A 20,384-nucleotide genomic window follows, 5' to 3' on the forward strand; every position below is an offset into this window, starting at 1 on the left:
TGCAAATCACCCAGTGTGTTGTGATCAGTTTTACTAGTGGGAGCTAAGCCAGTCTGGGAGTGTCAGGGATGTCTTCCAGGGAGAGGGGAAACTACAGCTGATCCCTGAAGGATGCCTAGACAAGTGCCTTGTAGAGAAGCTCCAATGATGGGAGAAGCCATTGTGGCTGAAGCCAAGGGAGTGCCCTCTCTTGAAGTGGTTAAAAGATTAAATGTGATTATAAAGTGCTCAGCACTAAGAAACACAGTGACCATGGAGAGAACACATTTCACTGGTTGTCTGTGAGATAATCTGTTAACTACTGTGTAAACCAGAAGTTCTCAAACTTGAGCATCCATCACAATCATCATGGAGGGCTTATGAAAGCACGGATTGCAGAAGTTAGGGCACCAGAGGTTCTGATTCAGTCTGTCTGATGCAAAACGCTGTGCGTTTCTAACAAGTTGCCAGAGTGATATGCATGCTGCTGGCGGTGCACAGGTGGCACTGGGAGACCCAGTGGTCCTAAGGTCCCAAATGCTGGTCAGAGTTGAATTTCCCACTATGCTCAGTTCAACCCTGGACACAACAATCTACCCAGAATCACTTGATCATATTTATGGCCTTTTCAGGGTGAGAAAAGGCCCTTGGAAGTCTCCATCTTTTCATGTAATGGGAAAGGATCTGGACTGCTCAAAAAACAAGCAGCTGCCTCAGAAATGGGAGGAGCCTGAACCCAGGAGGGTTTCCTCTGTAGAACACCCAAGGGTTGCTGTGGACACCTACTCTGTGTTCTCCCCAGAGCATGGCCAAGATGACCTGGCTCTTCATTATGTGTCCCTTTCAGATTTTAAAGATTTTTACTAAATGAACTGATGGCTGGGCTAAATGTGTTTTTGAGAGCAAGTCAAAGGTACCTTCAATAAAATCATTATTTTAAAAGAGGGCCCAGCTCAGCACCACTGCCCATCTTGATTTATGTGAGGGGAATACCCTTTTCTGTTTTTCACAGGCAGGGAGGCCCCTCTCTTACCGAAGGAATAATGATAATAAATGAAACACAGCCTTACTGGCTGGTGTGATCAGGATGCACTTCACCCTCACCTCATGCCATCCCCACCATCATCCCAACTACCTCCATTTTGTAGATGAGGCATCCTAGGTGCCGAAAAGTGCATTTGCTTGACCCAAGGTTTAAATCAAGTCTGATTCCAGTGCTTGGGCTTTTCAATACACTGATGTGAAAAATTCATTTGTCCAAAAAATTAAAATCCCAAGCAAGATAATTACTGGGCTATTTAACGTTATTAAAAAAAGAAAACGGTATGCAAGCAGATGACAAGAAAACCCAACAGTAACTTTTAACCCTGGTCTCCTGTCTCAGGAGGTAGACTAGGGGTATCACAAAGTAAATTAAAACATACAAACAAAAATCCGACTCGCTGAGGCATCAGGGTCATTCCGAAGTGAATCTCTTCTTCAGGGTGACAAACCTGCGCTTCTCTGATGAAAGGGAGAGCCCCCCCCAGAAGTGGGGGTGCAGGCGGGGTTCTTGTTTTAACGGTTAACATTAACAGCCTCCTTCCTTTACTAGACTTGGTCCTGCCTGCTAACTTAGCTGCAGGACAGTGGGCTCCCACGCCTGGAGCAGCCTCCCCAGGTTAGTTATTTGGGACAATTCTCGCCCCCTTGCCTGGGAAGAGGAAGTCGTGCCATAAGTGCCTGGACCTTCCAGCCGTGCTCCATCCTAATGTACCTCCTCTCTCGAACCCCAATAACTGGGTGCAAAACAAGCTTTGCCAGAGCTTGCGGAGAACGCAGCGCCTGCGAGGCTGGCACGAGTCTCCCCAGCTCTCCCTCGGGAGTGGCCCCAGCGTCTTCCCCGGTGATGTCAGCGGAATCCTGAGCAGGATCCCGCTCCCCGGCCGCGGGGTCGAATGGGGCTGTCGCCCGCCCGGGTGTCGCCGCGGCGCCGCAGCAGCGCCAGAGCCCAGACGCGCGGTGCCCGGAGCGGCCTCGAGCGCCGCCTCCGCCGGCTGCCCACGCCGCGCTCCGCCCTGGACGCTGCCGGTCCCGGCGCGGGGGTGCGGCAGGGGGTGGGAGCGGGCCGCGCTCAGCCTGATTTACGGCTCTGCTGAAAACCGCTTCGCTCCCGCAGCATCAGCACCGGCGGCGGCTATAGCAACAAGTCGGGTAAGCGGTGGACGCCGGGCGTCTTCGCCCACGGCCGGGCCCCCGCGGGCGCCGCGCTCAGGGCGGCCGGGCTAGGGAGGGTTCCCGTTTCCGCGGCCTGGAGAGGAGTTGGGAGAGCCGGCTTCTCGGCCCCACCTGCGGGAACCTGGGCTCGCTGCGGAGCGGAGGCGGAAGAGCGGAGACCCCCGGAGGCAGAGCGACCGCCAGCCGGCCCCGCTCTGTGGGAGTAAGTGAGGGCTTTTCCGATAACCCCAGGGACTGGGGTTTCCGCTGGGCCCATAAAAGCCTGCGTGCGCCGGAGTGAGTGAGGACTCATTCCGGCATCTAGAGAGAGCTCCCTTTCCCGCTAGCCCCTAGAATTCAGAATTCGCTTTCGACCACCTCTGACCAATGACTTGGGACCGGCTGTGGGCCAGAATTTGCCTCTCATGCCCAGAAAACCAACCCTTAAACATCCCAGTGTAGCACAGGAAGAGGTTCCCGTCCCTAGGGTCCAGAGGCTTAACCTGGAAGCTATGCCCGCCTACCTGTCAGGGGATCGTGGGCGCCTCTGCTGTTGAAGAGGTTGGGAACCCAATAAGGACACTTTTCACCCTAAACCCCCAACTGGGCACCTTTGTGTTGGGTCCCAGTGCTTGTTAAATTTGTGCAGAAGCCATTCCTGAAGGGAATAAATGTGCAGTACTTGCAGAATTGGGTTGCTAGGGTGAAAATTTAAAAAAAAAAAAAAATCCTGCAAGAAACCAAGAACTTCCTGTTATTGAGAGTTGCGCCGATACCTGCGTGGTTCAAACAGTGGCCTGCTCTAGAGCGTGTCATGTTAAAGCGGGATCAGAGATGACATCCATCGATGCACAACATACTGGCATCATAACATCTTGGCCTGGGCCCTACTCATGCCAAATGGTAACTTGGCATCTTGAGTCCCCAAATTTCAATAAAGCTGAAGTATAGGGGTTACCACTGTGATAAGACAGATTTATGTCGTCACAGCAGTCGTTAAAGGGGAAAAATTAAAAAGCAAAATCTCAGGTTGAAAATTTTTCAGCTGATTGTGCGCTTACTGCTGTGCCTAGCTGGGGTAGTACTTTTCCTGTCCTTAAAGGAAAGATTGCTAAGCTTGCTCTCCTAGGACCTTTACTTTGACAATTTGTGTAAGTTTCCCTCGTTTTTTGAACTTTTGCTTAATCTGGATTGCATCAGTGAAGTAGGGCATGCTTTTTCATTTAGTGTACTAAATTCATGAGGGCTTGTAACTTGAATTCCACCTCTCCATCTGTCCCTCACCATTTGACCTTGGTTTTCATTACTTTACCTCTTTGCTCCAATTTTCTCACCTGCAAAGAGGAACTGTTCCCCACCTGTTTTGATCCTAGGCATGGTGAGAAAACTTGTTCTGTAAAGGCCAACTAGTAGACATTTTCAGCTTTGTAACCTGTAGTTGTCTGTCTAATTGCTCCTCTCAGTTACTGTAGTGCAAAAGAAGCAGCGGATGGTTCAGAAATGAACGCATGGGCTGCATTTGGCCTGTGGGGTCTATAGTTTTCAACATTAAAATCAACATGAACTATTGTAAGGCAAAGTCACTTGAAAGCCAAAAGCCTCTGTCCTCGTGGAGGTGAGCAGCAATCATCTCAGTAGCATTTTCCCCCAACAGACGTGTAAACTGCTTCTCCCCCTCTCCTAGGACTTTTAGAGTAATGCAACAGAAGGCTTTTGAGGAAAACAGATATCCCTGGCAGGAGTCCTTCGAGAATGTTGCTGTGTGCCTGCCATTCCGCTGCCCGAGGTGTGGAGACCACACCAGATTTAGAAGCTTGTCGTCCCTGAGGGCCCATCTGGAATTCAGTCACAGCTATGAAGAAAGAACTCTCCTGACAAAATGCAGCCTCTTCCCGTCGCTCAAAGACACAGACCTGGTCACTTCCACAGAACTCCTGCATCAGGGGAAATTGCAGAGCAGTGGCCAAGCGGCAAAGCAGAGACCCAGCTATGTTAACTTGTACAGCATTTCACATGAACACTCCAAGGACCGGAAGCCATTTGAGGTGGTGGCTGAGAGGCCTGTGTCCTACGTGCAGACCTACACTGCCATGGACCTGCGCACTGACTTGGTGGATGGGCCACGGTCAAGTCCAGGACTCCCCACTTCGGACACCAAAGCTGCTTTCGAGGCACACGTCAGAGAAAAGTTCAATCGGATGGTTGAGGCAGTGGATAGGACCATCGAGAAGAGAATTGATAAACTCACCAAAGAGTTGGCCCAGAAAACGGCTGAACTGCTGGAGGTTCGGGCAGCTTTCGTGCAGCTGACTCAGAAGAAGCAGGAAGTTCAGAGACGAGAGCGAGCCCTGAACAGACAGGTGGATGTGGCTGTGGAAATGATCGCTGCACTGCGGCAACGCCTGACAGAATCCGAGGAGGAGCTTCTAAGGAAAGAGGAGTAAGTGGTGCTGAAACACAAGGTGCTAATCCCATCGCTTTAGGCAGTCCCGTCTGCCATCCCCCTCACCCAACCCCACCCCCCAACACAAAGCCACAAGCAAAAGTTAAGCAAGGTCTGGTTTTCATTATTTACAGGGGACGTGGCTGCATTTCCCATGGGACAAAGAGGCTTTGATGTTATTTAATCTCTTGTGTATGATCTATAACCCAACAACATTAGACTTAAAATGTGTAACTCCTTGTCACCTTGGGTGCTGTACACCACAGGTCATGTTTTTGAGCTAGAGGAGTAACACACTCTACCCATGGTGGAATCCATTCCCAGTGTGCAAGGTGAGTTGAACAGGAAGTCAGCAAGGGCATGCTGGGAGAGCCATTTTTCTTGACTGTCTCCATGTCATAAAGTCAGGAACATGCGATGCTGTCTTCTTCAAATGTACAAACAAGCTCCATCTATAGGTAGTTTTGACTTATTTGCCATTTTGGATTGTCCATTCATGTTAATTAAGTGTTGATCACTGAGAACCCATTTAATTATAATGTGTATGTGGAAGAAGCAGACATTAGGAAATTCAGAGGAAAGACCTTCAGATGCGATTGTTCTGTGACTTAGGTTTGATAATGTTTTTATGTGAAGTAATGGGTGATGCAAGAAAGAGTCCTGCCCACTTGCAAAGAGTCGATACTAGTTCTCACAACTGAGGGTGATAATCAAAGATAGTACTTGCAAAGTCATAATACTTGGAAAAGCATTTCTTTATCAGCAAATGTGAATTTAACACAATACATAATAATTTGGTGTATTGTACAAATGCAGATGGTCAGATTCCATTCTAAACGGTGGCTCAGAATTCATGGAATCAAATGACCTAAAAATTGATAGAATAAAAACTGGTGGACTAAAACATCCTGGATGGCAGGTTTCCACATCATTTGTGTTCTATTATCGGGATTGGTTTAATTTCATCCTTTCTTTGCCCTCAGGTACTCTCCTGTGTCATGTTATCTCTTAACATGTGATAATTAAAACTTCCTGAGAAATCATTTGCTGTCACAAATGCCTTCATTCTACCTAGAGAGAAGCCAGCTCTGCTCAGATGAGGCCTAAAATTATATAGTTAGCATGGATTTAAATCAGCCACTGATTTACTTTGCTCACGGAGAAGTGATCGCTAATGAAAGAAGTTTCTTTTTTGGCTTCTGATATTCCCCGGTGGAAAGTTAGTGTCTTGAGCTCAGTGGCCACCAGGGTGACCAATATTGCACTGCTGGAAAAATGGAGATGGGCTGTGTTATGTGCAGAGAAAAGCCTGGAATTAAAGGTGTTACATTTCTGTTTGATTCCAGAGCAGTTTAAAAGGCAACTGAGTTAATGTTTTACATTTATTTTTATTTTATTTTATTTAGTAATTTAAAAAGAAATAGCGAATGTGGAATTGGGTGTTGGAAGACAAGAAGATGGAGGAGAGGATCCTATGGTTAGATGTAGGTTATTGTCAAGGTCTAAATTTTGTTTGGAGTAGTGGGCTCAAGGGTGCTTTATTATTTAAAATAACTGATTAATTAAATAAAAGTGGGTCATGCATGGATCAATAATGGTAATATGTTACAGTTAACCCAAGACTGTCACGTGAGCACCACATGAGAAACAAATACATACTTACTTAAAAAAATATTTAATGGGATGGAACTGTGTGTGCTAAAATACCCCCTCCTCTCCAAGCATGGTCCACATCATCCTCTGGAGCCAGCCACTATCAAGTTCAGTAAATGTCTTTCTAGACCTTTCCTGTTATATACAATCATGTTATTTATATACACAGAGCTACTGTGTTTTTCCAAATGGAATCATGACCCACACCACTCTGCCACTTGGCACAGAGTTGTTTTTGTTTTAACATCATATGCCTTAAGCATCTTTTTTAACACTGAGTACAGAATTTTGCCATTCTTTTTGGTTATTGCATGGTATTCCATGGTGTGGATGCATAATGATTGATTTAACCAGTTTGCTGTCAATGAATACACAGTTCTATTCTATTTTCCTAGTATTAACAATAGTGCCTCAGTTAATATATTCTCATACATCTTTATTCACATTTTTGTGAATAACCTGAGAGCAAATTGTGAGTTCATTTTTAGTATGTCACTTTTGGACTAACAGAAACAAACAATAATTTTTTTAAACTACAACTTTGAATAAAAATATAGTGAAATTGCTTTACATTTTTAAATATAAAGTATTTTTTAAAGCCTTCATTTGGATCTGTTCTCGCAGATTCTACATTCAAATCCCAAATAATCACTCTCTGTATGCATAAAATGGTACTGAAAGAGTCTTGTTTCTAGGAGGGACACGGGCTCTTGGTCTAAGAGAGCAACTGTGGACAGGGCCATCAGTGTCCACAGGGTCTAGCCTGTTCTCCCGCCCCCATCTGAATGGGGATGCAGCTGCCCATCTGCCACATCATTGATGATTGATTTCACTGGGTCTGCCTGGCTGGGCTGGTCCCTTCCCTCCTTGCCACTCCCTCACAGCTCTGGCCTTCCAACAAAGAGGTGGCCTTAAAAAGGTCCTATTTGGCCAAGGTACATGCTGGGAGCTGTGGTCCCCTGCCAGAGTTCCCCTGCCCCATGAGCTTCTGAGGTACATTTGTGGGAGAAAGTGGGTAATTCCTATCCCATTTGAAATTGACTTAAATGCTAAAGTTGCTTTGAAACATAGATGGTAGATTTAGTTGAAAAAAACAATATCTAGTTGTTAACATTCATAGAAAACTCTCTTGCTGGTTTTTTGTTTTTTGTTTTTTTGCTTATGGATTTTCCTCTCAACTTTAAAAATCCTTTCAAACTGAAATAAAAGACTCCAGGGCTACTTCTGCCCTGAGGCCATCAATAGACCCTATCAACTAGGTTTATAGAAAAATATATGTACATATGCACATTGTAACTGAGGACATTGTTTGAATTGGGGAAGTTTTCTGCTTTGTACTGGAAAGTCCCATTAGACCCCTACAGAGAGGTATCTGTGTGTTTCTGAAGTGCAAATCCAAGAAAGATGCTGCTCACTGTCCTCACAAAGAGAGTACAACTTTTAAAGTCCTGTTGAAATAGGTGTTTACTTATTGAGGAGTAGTCAGAGCTGGCTGTAATCAGGTAAATCAATCTGGCAGCCTTGCAGTAAGGTAATACCTTGGAGAGAAAGATGGACCTAGATAGTGGATGAGCTGCTGGCCCAGTTGGTCTTCTGGGGTTCGGAGAATTTGAGTGCAATAACACTAACCACAAATTACTTCTATATTCCTCTGTCAAAAAGGTTGGGAAGTCCTGAGTGGGCACCTGCGATGTGCCTAGCATGGTGCTAGGTGTTTGTGAGGAACATGCAGTTCTTGATATTTTCTCCTTAGGCATGTGTAGACTCTACATGGCAAGAATATGTATACCCATGAACTTGCCCTTTTGGTCTTAACAAGTGCTTAAATACAAGGCACAGTTTCAGGTTGATGAGACAGGGCAGATCTTCCCTTGTGGAGAAATCCCACTGAAGGGATAAGGAGGAAGGGTGGGATTTGTGTTGGAGGACTGAGGGGAGTGACATTGGAGGAACAGCTGTAGGGAGAGCTGTTAGAGATGGCCCCTGAGTGGACTGTGTGCCTTTTAATTTTAGACCTGGAAGACACCATCTGTCCCTTTCAGGGCAACATGTTTTACAGTCACACAAAAAAATAGGACCCAGAGCAGTAGATTTGTTGCAAAGTGAAGCTGGAACCCAGTTTCCCTTTTTTGCTGAGTGCTTTTTCCATTTGTTCTCTGTGTCCCAGCCAGACTTCTGAAAATGTGATATTTGCCCAAAGCATAAAGACTTATGTAATACCAAATGTGGCCCATTTTGGAATGGGCTTCTTTGCTATTTTGAGAGGGCTGCCAAGGTGACATCATTTATTTTTCCGATGTGAATAAATAAATGCCAACTGGCATCGCAGGTGTTGGAAAGCTTGAAAATGGTGGTGTCATAGGCATGGTGATGATACTAAGCTTCCAAAACACTTCAGCCCAGGGTGTCTAACTTCCAGGAGAGGCTTTTAATTGAATGTCCATGCTCAGTTATGCTGGGGCATGTGCCATTGCTGGCCATGGATCATAGTGAGAGGCTACTGTGTGATTCCATCTCTAATTTCCATCTTGCTACTTAATGAGCTACAATAGATATAAGGTTCCTCTCTGCCTTCATCATGTGTCCTGTCCCTAGGTTGGGGCCATACAGAAGACAAATCTTTATGGAGTACCTGCTCAATACCACGTGCTGTTCTAAGTCCTTATCACACAGTAATAAACTCAGTGAGCCCAGCTCCTATTTTTATGCAACCTATAGACCAAAAGGGAAAACAGGCATTAAATAGATCATTAGTGGGTATGATAAAAGATACACAGAGGGCAGCTGAGTGCATAACTCCCATTTAGGGTTCTATCCAAAGGTGCTGCAGAGTGCTCACCTTTCAAAGGCAAGTTTGACATAGTAACTTGCTTTGCACAACTCAACCTTCTTGCCATTGAATTAAGCATGTCACATGTTCTGATCAGCTAAAGCATTGAGTTGACAACTTGGTGTCCACAGTGAGCGGGCTGAGGAACAATATGTTAGCTGCAGAGTTCAGTGGGATGTAGAAGAGTTTGTTTGCCCCACATTATTGATTTGCTTATATAAATGGGATCTTTTCTTTTCAGGCTGTTTTCCTTGTGGACTTAAAAACTCAAATAAGATCAACTGGATATCCAACATGTCCTCTTAGAGATGGTGAATGGTAAAATTCAGAACCCTAGGAAATCTTTCTATTTCCTTAGTTCTCAGTTTCCCTGTACCATTCCTCTTTTTTCCACCCACCCTCTGCCTCTCTAGGCCTAAGGGACTTACAATAAAGTATGGAGCTACTTAAAACCAATAAGAATACTTTGGTTTTCTCACTGGAGTTATTTTAAAAAATTCTTATTTAGAAGTATATTGGTTTATTCAAAGCAGTCAAAAAAGAAAGATGAAGTGAACAGCCAACAAAAGTAGAGATGGACGGTGGCTCAGATGTGTGGCTGGTGCAGGTTTGGACCTATGGGGAGCAAGGGAGCTAACCCTCAGCTCCAAGTTTGCAGCCTGGCTTCTGGTAGTTAGAAGTGGTCAACCCCTGCTTTGGGATTTCCTCATGGCTGATATTACCATCTGTCTGACATGCTCTGTGATCAATAGCTAGACTATTTTTAGCTAGAGATATTTTTATCATGTCATATACCTCTGAAAAGGTTCATGAATCAGTAATGCAAGATGAAAGTTAAATAACTTGGCAGAGGTTTGCCTTTGGGAGGAGAAGCCCATGCTAAAGTGAGGTTTAAGAATAGAAGGGCAGCATCAATTTTAGATCCCACCTCCACTCCTGGAGGAGGCACTTGTAGGTTATTTGTTGGTTTTATGCTACAGTACTTGTCTGGAAAAAGGAGACCTAAGTATCTTTTTGTTGGGTATGTCTCAGCCAGACATAGCTGCACAGTGCATGCCTTCAGCATAAATTTGTTGATCTCTTGTTGTGGAGCCCCTGTGCTGCAATGCCATAATGAAGGAGCAGCCAAGGTCCATGCGCTCACTGATTTTATGATTTTATGATCCAGTGGGGCAAATGGCACTCTGGTCCTCTGTGATGCACGGGTTTTAGGTTCTGCAGGAGATCACAGTAGGCATCTCACCTGCACCTGGTTGATTCCCTGCAGGAGAGCTCGAGGGGACAGAGTTCATTAAGAATGAGGGCTTGGGAAGGCAACAGCATATCCAAAAGTATGAGTGCCTGGCGCAGTGCAAGGATGAAGGGAGTCAAGTAGATTTAAGAAATAGTTTGTGGATAGTAGATTATACATGTGATAGGAGCAATGTGGTGTACCTCGCTTACAGTGCTTATGTAGAATTGGAGTGAACACGATAGTGTATTAATCCACATTTCCATTCATCTGTACCCATGCTTCTGGGATGTGTTGTTCACATGATAGCATCATGTCTTTGACCTTTCTGAATTAACTTGTCTTTAACCCACTTCAGGAGAAGTAATTGAGGGGATTCAATATGTAAAACATGAAATAATATTACGTGTTTCAGACCTTACGGTCATACTACCCAAGGAATGAGTGCGTGACTGAATCAGTATTTTTTTTCTAACTAAAGTTTTGTCCATACATAAAAGGCTTTTTCAGTTTGTGCCTGATTTCTTTCTTTTTTATATTTTTCCCCCAGAAACCTTTTATTTAAGGTATACAAACTTCATACATTTCATAAATACAACTTTAGGAACATAGTGATTTTTCCCACCCTACCCACCCTTCCACCTGCATTCTCGCTCTTCCTCTTCCCTCTCTTAATACTATTCTTATTTATTTTTTAAAAAGATTTATTTATTTTACTTGAAAGTCAGAATTACACACAGAGAAGGAGAGGCAGAGAGAGAGAGAGAGAGAGAGAGAGAGAGAGAGAGAGGTTTTCCATCCGCTGATTGACTTCCCAATTGTCTACAACAGCTGTAGCTGAACCAATCAGAATCCAGGAGCCAGGAGCTTCTTCCTGGTCTCCCACGCAGTTGCAGGGGCCCAAGGACATGGACCATCTTCCACTGCTTTCCCAGGCCATGGCAGAGAGCTGGATCGGAAGTAGAGCAGCCAGGTCTCAAACGGGTGCCCATAAGGGATGCCAGCACTGCAGGTGGTGGCTTTACCCACTACGCCACAGTACTGCCCCCCCATTCTTATTTTTTATTAAGATCTATTTTCAGCTAACTTTATGCACTTATCGCTAACTATATACTAAGTGAGGAGTTCAACAAATAGTATGAAAAAAATGTTCCTCAACAGTCAAGACAAGGGCTGTTCAAAGTCATTGCATCTCAAAGTGTCAATTTTACCTCTATAAATTAACTTTTAGGTGTTGTATTAGTTATCACAGATCAGGGAGAATATATAGTATTTGTCCTTTTGGGACTACCTTATTACTATCTTTTACTATCTTCCTTTCTTTTTCTGTCCTTCCTTTTTTCCTCCTTCCTTCCTCCCTCCCTCCCTTGCTCCCTTCCTTCCTTATCTGTGAGGCAGAGAGACAGAGTACTGCTATCTGCTTGTTCACTCTCCAGATGTACATAGTTGCTGGAGCTGAGCCAGGCTGAAACCAAGAGCTGGGAACTCAATCCAGGTATACCACTTGGTAATAGGACCCCAACTACTTGAACCATCAGTGCTGCCACTGAGGCAGTACCTCGTAGGAAGATAGAATCAAGTGCTGCAACTGCAACTCAAACCCATGCACTCCAGTATGGGATGCAGGCATCTTAACCAGCATCTTTTTTTTTTTTTAAGATTTATTTATTTAAAAGGCAGAATTACAGAGAGACAGAGGCAGAGAGAGAAAGAGAGGTCTTCTATCCACTGATTCATTCCCCAGATGGCCTCAATGGCCAGAGCTGCACCAATCCACACATAGGTGTGGGGGCCCAAGAACTTGGATCATCTTCCACTGCTTTCCCAGGCCATAGAAGAGAGCTGGGTCAGAAGTGGAACAGCCGGGACTAGAACTGGTGCCCATTTAGGATGCCGGCACTGCATGTGGCAGCTTTACCCACTATGCCACAGCACCAGCCCCTTAACCAGCATCTTAACTGCTAGACCAAATGCCTGCCCACTGTACTGGTTTCTGAATGCCTGTGAATCTCAATACTTAGATTTCTAGTTCTGACACTCAATCTATATAATAGCGAACTTCAAAGTCAGTTTCTTAATATCTTTTTTTTTTTCTTTTGAGGGTCCAATATTTCTTTGCTAAGCATATTTTCCACTAAAACTTAAAACCTTAGATTTAATAGGAGTTAGCCCTTTTTTCTTTAAATAAATGATAGTCACATTCTGGGTTGGAAGTGGCTTGGAAACATTTGAAGTTTTAATTTCCCCAAAACTGGTCTCTATCCACACCCTGACTGAATTTCCCTCAGGTTTGTCTTTATCTTCTCATCTGGTCTTCTTGAGAACCTAAAATAAAACCCTACCAGTCTATGACTATTCTGTCTGATGACATCAAATTATTTGTTTTCTTAAGTCACATTCAGCTCAGCTTTGTAATGTATTTATTTCAGTATTTGCTTCTTTTAATGTCTGCCTCTCCCACTACACAAATCCACTGCATGTTAACATAACTAACATGTGTTTATTAAGAACTGTTTCCCAAAAAATTACCTGATGAAAGAATGATGTTGTTTTAAAGGTTTTGCAAATATTTTTAATGTCTGACTTCATAGAAGGCACCTTGAAGAGTTCTACATTCAGTATGTTACAGATTTGTTGATTTGGTTAAAGAAAATCCAGTCTCACACAGATACCTAGTAAGGAAATAGAGAAAATGGAGGGATATTTTAATAACGTTTCAGATAATAATGAATATTTTGCTTTATGCTATGCCAAAACATAACAGTTGGTAGTTTCATAGAGATTAATTGCAATGTGGGATCTAAAAACCATATTGTTGAATATTTTGTTCTCTCATTCATTGAAATCCATTAGTCTGACTCGCACTTTGAATGGATATTTTACTGTCTGGAGTATAATAATTAAAAGGGTAACAAATGTAGTGTGATTAAACCTCTTTGTTTTCCGTTCATAAGGTTCCCAAGATTCCTTGGGGAGATAAGAGGTGGTTCTGGGTCTTGTTCTTCCAGACTGAGTAGATTTGAAAGGAAGATCTGAAAAGTGCACACGTGTTGTTATCCTAGCTTTGATACAGTTTTATTCTAATCAAGATACCCTACACAATCTCATGATGAATTTCTCCAGCCCCTGCCTTGCATGTTTTAATTTCTTTTTTAAAACAAAATCCCCCTAAACTGTCAGATTTATTTTAACTGTCTTTTTTCTCTCCTAGTTGATGTTATGCATTAACACACTGAAATTAGGTTAGCATGAGTGCCAAGTTGATTAAAAAAATACAAAGGATATAACTGGATGAGGAAGATTAGCAAAACCTACTACAACATGCTATAACATTCCATGATTGGCAAGGAGTACTAATATTAATTTTTAAAACTTTTATATGAAATCAGTAGCAAAACATTATATAATTTAAAATTACAGCCACAGTGATAAGCAGTGTTGCATTTATATTTATTCTTTTGCTTTTGGAATGTGACTCTTGGGAGACTAAACTATTAAATGCTGCTATTTTCTGATATGCTAAACTATACATCCTGAAAGGCCAAGAAAAGTGAGTATGCATAGAGAAAAAAGACTGGGAAAAAATATGCCAGGATGTTGAAAATCATTACCTTTGAGGGTTGGAGTAATGATTAATTTTTGGTGTTTCCCTTGACCTTTGTAAATATTATAAAAAATATATTGTACATCTTCAAGCATTTTGTTGAATAATGAATGGGCTTAGAGCAGAGAACAAAAAACCAATTCAGCTCCTGCTCATTCGGATCCTGCAACAGGTCATTTTTCTATTTCCCACAATAAATGTGAAATATTTCTATAATAAAATGAATATAGTAAACATTATAAATAAAAATGAATTGAAAACAAAATGCCCAGATTTTTTATTTTTGTTTTCATTTTTTGTTGTTTTCTCTGTAAATACAATTTGGAGACTATTTCCTGATTCACTCAGGAAATCTGTGTGATGACTTGACTCCAAATGAATGGAAGTCTTAAAGCTGGAAACAGGAAGCTATAGCTGTGTTTACTCTGATAATATTGTATCTGTAGGATCTGTGCCATAACTAGGGACATGACAAGGCTGAGTATAGCACCTGAGCAGACCCTCAACTCTTTGGCTATTACTTAAGATCTGTGACTCACCTAGCAAGTCAATGTGAATGACAGCAGGCTTGAAAAATGGCTGTGTCCATGGCTTGAATAACTAGGGCCTTAGAAAGTGCAAGTCTTCTATTGAGGGCTCATACGGAAACATCTGGAAATAAACTTGAAACTTGATGATGAAAAAAGCTCTTCTCTAAAAGTACTCTCATTTCTCTAATGTGGATAGTTGTTGGCTACTGAAGGGTAATGGAACTGTTATGGGATTAAGGTTTATGTTTCATCCTGGACAGGAAACTAGAAAGAAAAGGAGCAGGGAGGGGCTGGTATCGGGAGCATTTTTTCAGTGAATCATTCTCAGAGCCAGTCTGCTCTCTATTATTACAAATATGTAATCCTTAAGATTTTTCAGATATGTGTAACTATAGGAAGTGTCAGAAAAGTTTCAGTATGGCCAAGTGTGAAGTAAATATTTGTGACAGAAAAATCATGACTAATTGTAAAAGTGGCACTGACTTTATTCTGAGTAGTAATACAGAAGAAAGGAACTATCCAGTTATTCTGCAAAGATCTTATATAAGACTATGACTTTCAGAGCCAGACTTCCCTGAAGTTCTACTCCCAAACAAGTATGGAGCTCAGTGGAAAATAAAGATCCAGTGGAAGTTGGGAAGGTACAGGGAAGACAAATTTAATTTACCAACTAACTAGATTGACTGAATGAGGTTAGATATACAAAAATTAAGATTCATTATTCTAAATAGAAAGAGACCATAGAGAAAGTGATCAAAGTCTTTATAGAGTCTTGACTTTGCATAAGTTGAATGTGACCAGAACAATGATGGAGAATTCTTTGATTGTTGAGAGAGATTTTAAAAACACTTAAAGGAAATGCTATATACATCAGAGAGTAAAACTGGGATTCATTAGCCTCAGTGGGGGTGACAAATCATTCAAAGGGGATCCCTAAAAGGACATGCTCGAGTTCTTATTAAGTGACAGCAATGAAGTGAAGAGGACCATGATGATGTGATCTTTTGATTGTGCTGATTACCTGGTGCTTGGCCTGGGGAAGAGGGGAATTGGCAGTGGAGGGTAAAGTAAGGACAAGGAGAAGAGCTGTGTGTGGCTGGGGGGAGCTGCTGCAGTGGCGGGCATTCCTAAAGAGATGCTCAGGAGCATGGCTGCTGAAATGTGAACAGTAGCAATCTCAGGATCATGGAGTTTCAGGTGATATTTCTTTGTTTATATTGTTGATTTGTTTGCGTTTTTTACCAAAAGCCTGTATATTTTACAAATCAGAAACATTATTTTCATACTTCAAATAAAAATAGAAGGGAAGAGATGATAAATCAGAGATTTTCTGGAACTGAGAATCTACAAAGAATTATAGACTATAGTTAAAGGATTCTGCTTTTTTTAGAAAACTTTTATTAAATAAATAGAAATTTCAGAAGTACAATTTTTGGATTATAGCGGTTTTCCCCCATACAACCACCCTTCCACCTGCAAGCCATCCCATCTCCTACTCCCTCCCCCATACCATTCTTCATAAAGATTCATTTTTAATTATCTTTATATACAAAAGATCAACCTAGTATATACTAAGGAAAGATTTCAGCAGTTTTCACCCACACAGACACACTAAGTATAAAGTACTGTTTGAAGACTAGTTTTACCGTTAATTCTCATAGTACAACACATTAAGGACAGAGATCCTACCTACATGGGGAGTAAGTGCACAGTGACTCCTGTTGTTGATTTAACAATTTGACACTCTTATTTATGACGTCAGTAATCACCCGAGGCTCTTGTCATGAGCTTCCAAGGCTATGGAAGCCTCTTGAGTTCACAAACTCTGACCTTATTTAGACAAGGCCATAATCAAAGTGGAAGTTCTCTCCTCCCTTCAGAGAAAGGTACCTCCTTTGATGGCCCATTCTTTCTGCTGGGATCTCACTCAGAGAGATCTTTCATTTTGGTCATTTTTTTGCCACAGTGTCTTGGCTTTCCATGCCTAAACTACTCTCATGGGCTCTTCAGCCACATCTGAATACCTTAAGGACTGATTCTGAGGCCAGAGTGCTGTTCAGGACATCTGCCATTCTATGAGTCTGCTGTGTATCCCACTTCCCATGTTGGATCATTCTCTCCTTTTTAATTCTATCAATTATTATTAGCAGACACTGGTCTTATTTATGTGATCCCTTTGACACTTAATCCTCTCTTTATGATCAATTATGAACTTAAACTGATCACTTTAAACTAGTAAGATGGCATTGGTACCTGCCAACTTAATGGGATTTGGAGTCCATGGCAAGTTTCTAACTTTACCCTTAGGGGTAAGTCCAACTGAGCGTGTGTTGAACTGTACATCTCCTCCCTCTCTTATTTCCACTGTTATTTTTAACAGGGATCAATTTTCAGTTGGATTTAAACTCCTAAGAATAAATGTGTGTTAATTAAAGAGTTCAACCAATGGTATTAAGTAGAAAAAGAAAATAGAAAATACTAAAAAGAATAAAATAGTAAGCTGTTCCTGGACAGTCAGGACAAAGGCTGATCAAGTCATTTTTTCTCATAGTGTCAATTTCACTTGGTTTCCTTTTAGGTGCTCAGTTGTCACAGATAAGGGAGAATATATGATATTTGTCCTTTTGGGACTGGCTTATTTCACTCAGCATGATGCTTTCCAGATACCTCCATTTTGTCGCAAATGAGGCGTCTGCTTTGAAGTATTTTGCTCAGTTATGTAGGGTAGGGCTCCCTGCCCATTGCTTCTCCTCTGTCAGTGCTAGAATAGCTTTCCCAGTGTACTCTGGGCTGACATCAAAGTGGTTGTTTGGTTCTTGGCTCCAAAATTCACTATGGGACAGTGTATATCATTTTATGCCTTACCTTGGTATTAGCCTGGTCTCTTGTTTCCATATGCTCCCTCTCAGGGTTTTTTATCCTTAGCAACTAGACTTAAAATTCTGTCAGAATGTGTCTCAAGAGCACCCAGTGGTTTCCCATTTATACGTAATAAAATTTGGAATATTCACAGAGACCTCGAAGGTCCTCCCTTGGCTCCCTTCTCCATGCAGACCTCGTTGCTATGTCTCCGACCCACCTGTGTGTCCCAGATTTGTCTGGTTTGCTCTTCCTGGGTATTTGCATGGCTTTTTTTTTTTCAGGGCTTCCTTCAGGTCTCTGTTCTAATGTTACCCCAATCCAAAAGATTGGGCTTGATTTTGCTTTCTAAAATATGACCCCTTTCCTTTCTTGGTCACTCTGTCTCCTGGCACCCACTTTCAATTTTCTTATCACTTATCACCTGAAATACATATTTATAGTGACTATCTCCCTCTGCTAAAATATAATCCCCAAATGTAATCACTAAGCTAAAATTGTATCTCTTTTGTGGTTGTCTTGGTTGCATTGCTTAGGACGGTGACACATAGTAGGTACCCAATAAATATGTGTTTTGTTCTGACATTTTTGTCTTGCAGAGAGGTTGTTACATTCAACCATTTTCTGGAAGCAGCAGCTGAGAAGGAGGTACAAGGGAAAGCTCGGCTCCAGGACTTCATTGAGAATCTACTGCAGCGGGTAGAACTGGCCGAGAAGCAATTAGAGTACTATCAAAGCCAGCAGACCTCCGGCTTTGGCCGTGACATCAGCGAGCACGTGGTGAGTCCTAGTGGTCCAGCCACCAGTGTGAGGTCTCATGTTCTGTGAGAGTGGGTTGAGGATTGAGGGAGAGGAATCCAGGTGCCTGCCAGCAACTTTCCAGACATCATTTGAAAGCCCTGCCTGGGTGTACCTCTATTGGGAAAGTGATAGAGGTGAATCCAAGGCATGTGGAAGTAAGCTAAATCCTGGTTGCACCGTTTCCAGTTCTTCACTCTCCCACGCCATGCCCTGTGGAGTTGGTAGCATTATTTTTGTATTTGTAAAATATCAGAGTTTGAAGTATCCAAAGAAATCACTCATTGTAGCCTTGATGTTCCAGTGGGTTGGAAGTTTATTCTGTTTTGGAGCTCTGCCAGAGAATCTTAGGAAAGCTCTGGCCCCTCTCAGTAGAGCAAGATGCAGCCACGTACCATTTTTTCTTTTCGCTAACAGGGAGGAAAATGCTGTTCAGTCACCTCTATATGTTGGACATTCTGTAGGTAGTTTGTCAAAACAATAGAAAAGTTCACAGGTGATAGCACTGTAATAGGTTTCTGCGTACAATTCTACTTATCATTTCAGGGACTTGAGAAATCCTCAGAGCCAATCCCAGATGAGAACCCTGGATGTGGAAATAGATACAGACTTTCATAAGTGGCTTGATCAACTCCTTGGTCTCTTTAGAGGGTGGGAGGAATTACAAATAACCATACTTAGGTGAAGGAGGTAGCTATTCATTTGGCCCTCTGTGGTGATACAAACAGCAAAGCTAAAGAAAAGAGATTTGATACTCCAAAATGATATGTTTATAACAGCCTCATTATTTATTGAACTTTTTCAATTTTTTAAAAGATTTATTAATTTATTTGAAAGGCAGACTGACAGATAACAAGAGGGAGAGACAGAAAGAATGATCTTCTGCCCACTGCCTCACTTCCCAAATGGCCACAATAGCTGGTGCTAGGCCAGGCTGAAGTGGAGCAGCTGGGACCTGAACCAGTGCTCAGATGGGATGCCAGCATCGCAGGCAGCGGCTTAACCTGCTGCACCACAGTGCCAGCCCCATCTTTCTCAATTTTTAAACTTCAGCCCCATCTTTCTCAATTTTTAAACTTGAGAATTTTTATGTGCTTCTTTTGTATGCCCCTAAATGGACTATATTTTAAGAGGAAAATTAGGAAACATTTATGCCAACCAAAGATTAGCAAGATTGCTGCTAGTTGACTACAAAGTTTAGTTTGTACTTTCTGGAAACTAAGATGGAAGAGAAACAGGATTACATAATATAACTATCTCAAGAAGAAATAAAATGAAAGGCAACTGGATAAAAGAAGGAAGGGGTGTAAGAAGCAGGTGATGGGTGGGGGTGGGGAGAGAAATGAAAAAATTGTACATAGTGCTCACTGTGAGTAATGTACACTCAACCTTAGAGCAATACAGTGATACACATCCAGAACACACTTTCCAGAACAAATAGGAAGGAAGTGATTTGTGACATCTGTGGGGTTTCAGCACCTATTCAAGGCAGCCTCATCTCTAAGACATGTTTATTACCTTCCCGTTGGTGTCTGTGGTCTACTTGTAATGCCCCTGAGGGGAACCATCACCTCCCAACTTGATCCTTCCTAGTCTCTTTCTTGGGAGGTCATGAGGGTGTCCAGTCTTGACAGCTGTTGCTGAGGGGACCCTATCTCAGTCCTTTCCTGCTTCCCTCTTGCCCTCTCACAGGAGGGGATTGTGGCATGAGGTCAAGAAGCCCAAGTGGGAGGTGAAAGGCTTGGCTTCCAGGTCATTATTGCATTGCTTCTTACTGGGCCTGTAATTCTTCTGTGTACTGAAGGCTCAGACTTGATGCTCACCAAGCTTCCTTGGTCTCTTAGATTATCTGATCATCACCTGATTTTGATGGTTAGGACTTCAAAATTAAAATGTCATGTTAACATTTCCAGTATTTAGGCTTATAAGTCACCCAAAGCTAAGAAATGTGTGAAATCTTCCCATCCTAAGCCAAGAGAAATCTTAGAGGAAGCAATGGAAAGCAAGGAGGGAAAAAAGCAGTTCCATAGTTCTCTTTTTTTGTACTTGTTTTCTCTCTTCCTGTATCAGTTCATTTTTCCAGCTTAAAAAAGGAACAGCTTTCAAGAGACTTAGCCAGTTTTATTTCTCATCACACTATCAGATAATCCAAAGTTGACTTGTATCTCGGCTCTTTTATTCCTATATGTTTATACAAAATTATATATATGCATATATTTATATATGTGTATACGCATGTACATGTATGAGGATACTTCCAA

General features: G+C 42.4%; 1 protein-coding gene across 4 annotated transcripts in view; it reads left to right on the top strand.

Moving 5' to 3' along the window:
• The first annotated feature begins 2,061 nt into the window (after positions 1-2,061).
• Positions 2,062-20,384, top strand: part of ZNF365 (zinc finger protein 365) — an 80,259-nt gene continuing 61,936 nt past the window's right edge. For 2 of the 4 annotated variants that reach the window (XR_009868338.1, XM_062214790.1), the window contains exons 1-3: positions 2,062-2,172; positions 3,860-4,615; positions 17,925-18,105. Coding sequence is in view for 3 of the 4 variants with exons in the window: in XM_062214790.1 (XP_062070774.1) it covers positions 3,873-4,615; positions 17,925-18,105 (924 nt within the window). In the remaining variant the exon portion in view is untranslated. Of the gene's footprint in view, positions 2,173-2,242; positions 2,399-3,859; positions 4,616-17,924; positions 18,106-20,384 lie in introns of those variants that run through there. The other 2 variants (XM_062214788.1, XM_062214789.1) reach the window with 2 other exon arrangements.

Source organism: Lepus europaeus, chromosome 17 (assembly GCF_033115175.1).
Source record: "Lepus europaeus isolate LE1 chromosome 17, mLepTim1.pri, whole genome shotgun sequence".
Taxonomy (NCBI): Eukaryota; Metazoa; Chordata; class Mammalia; order Lagomorpha; family Leporidae; genus Lepus; species Lepus europaeus.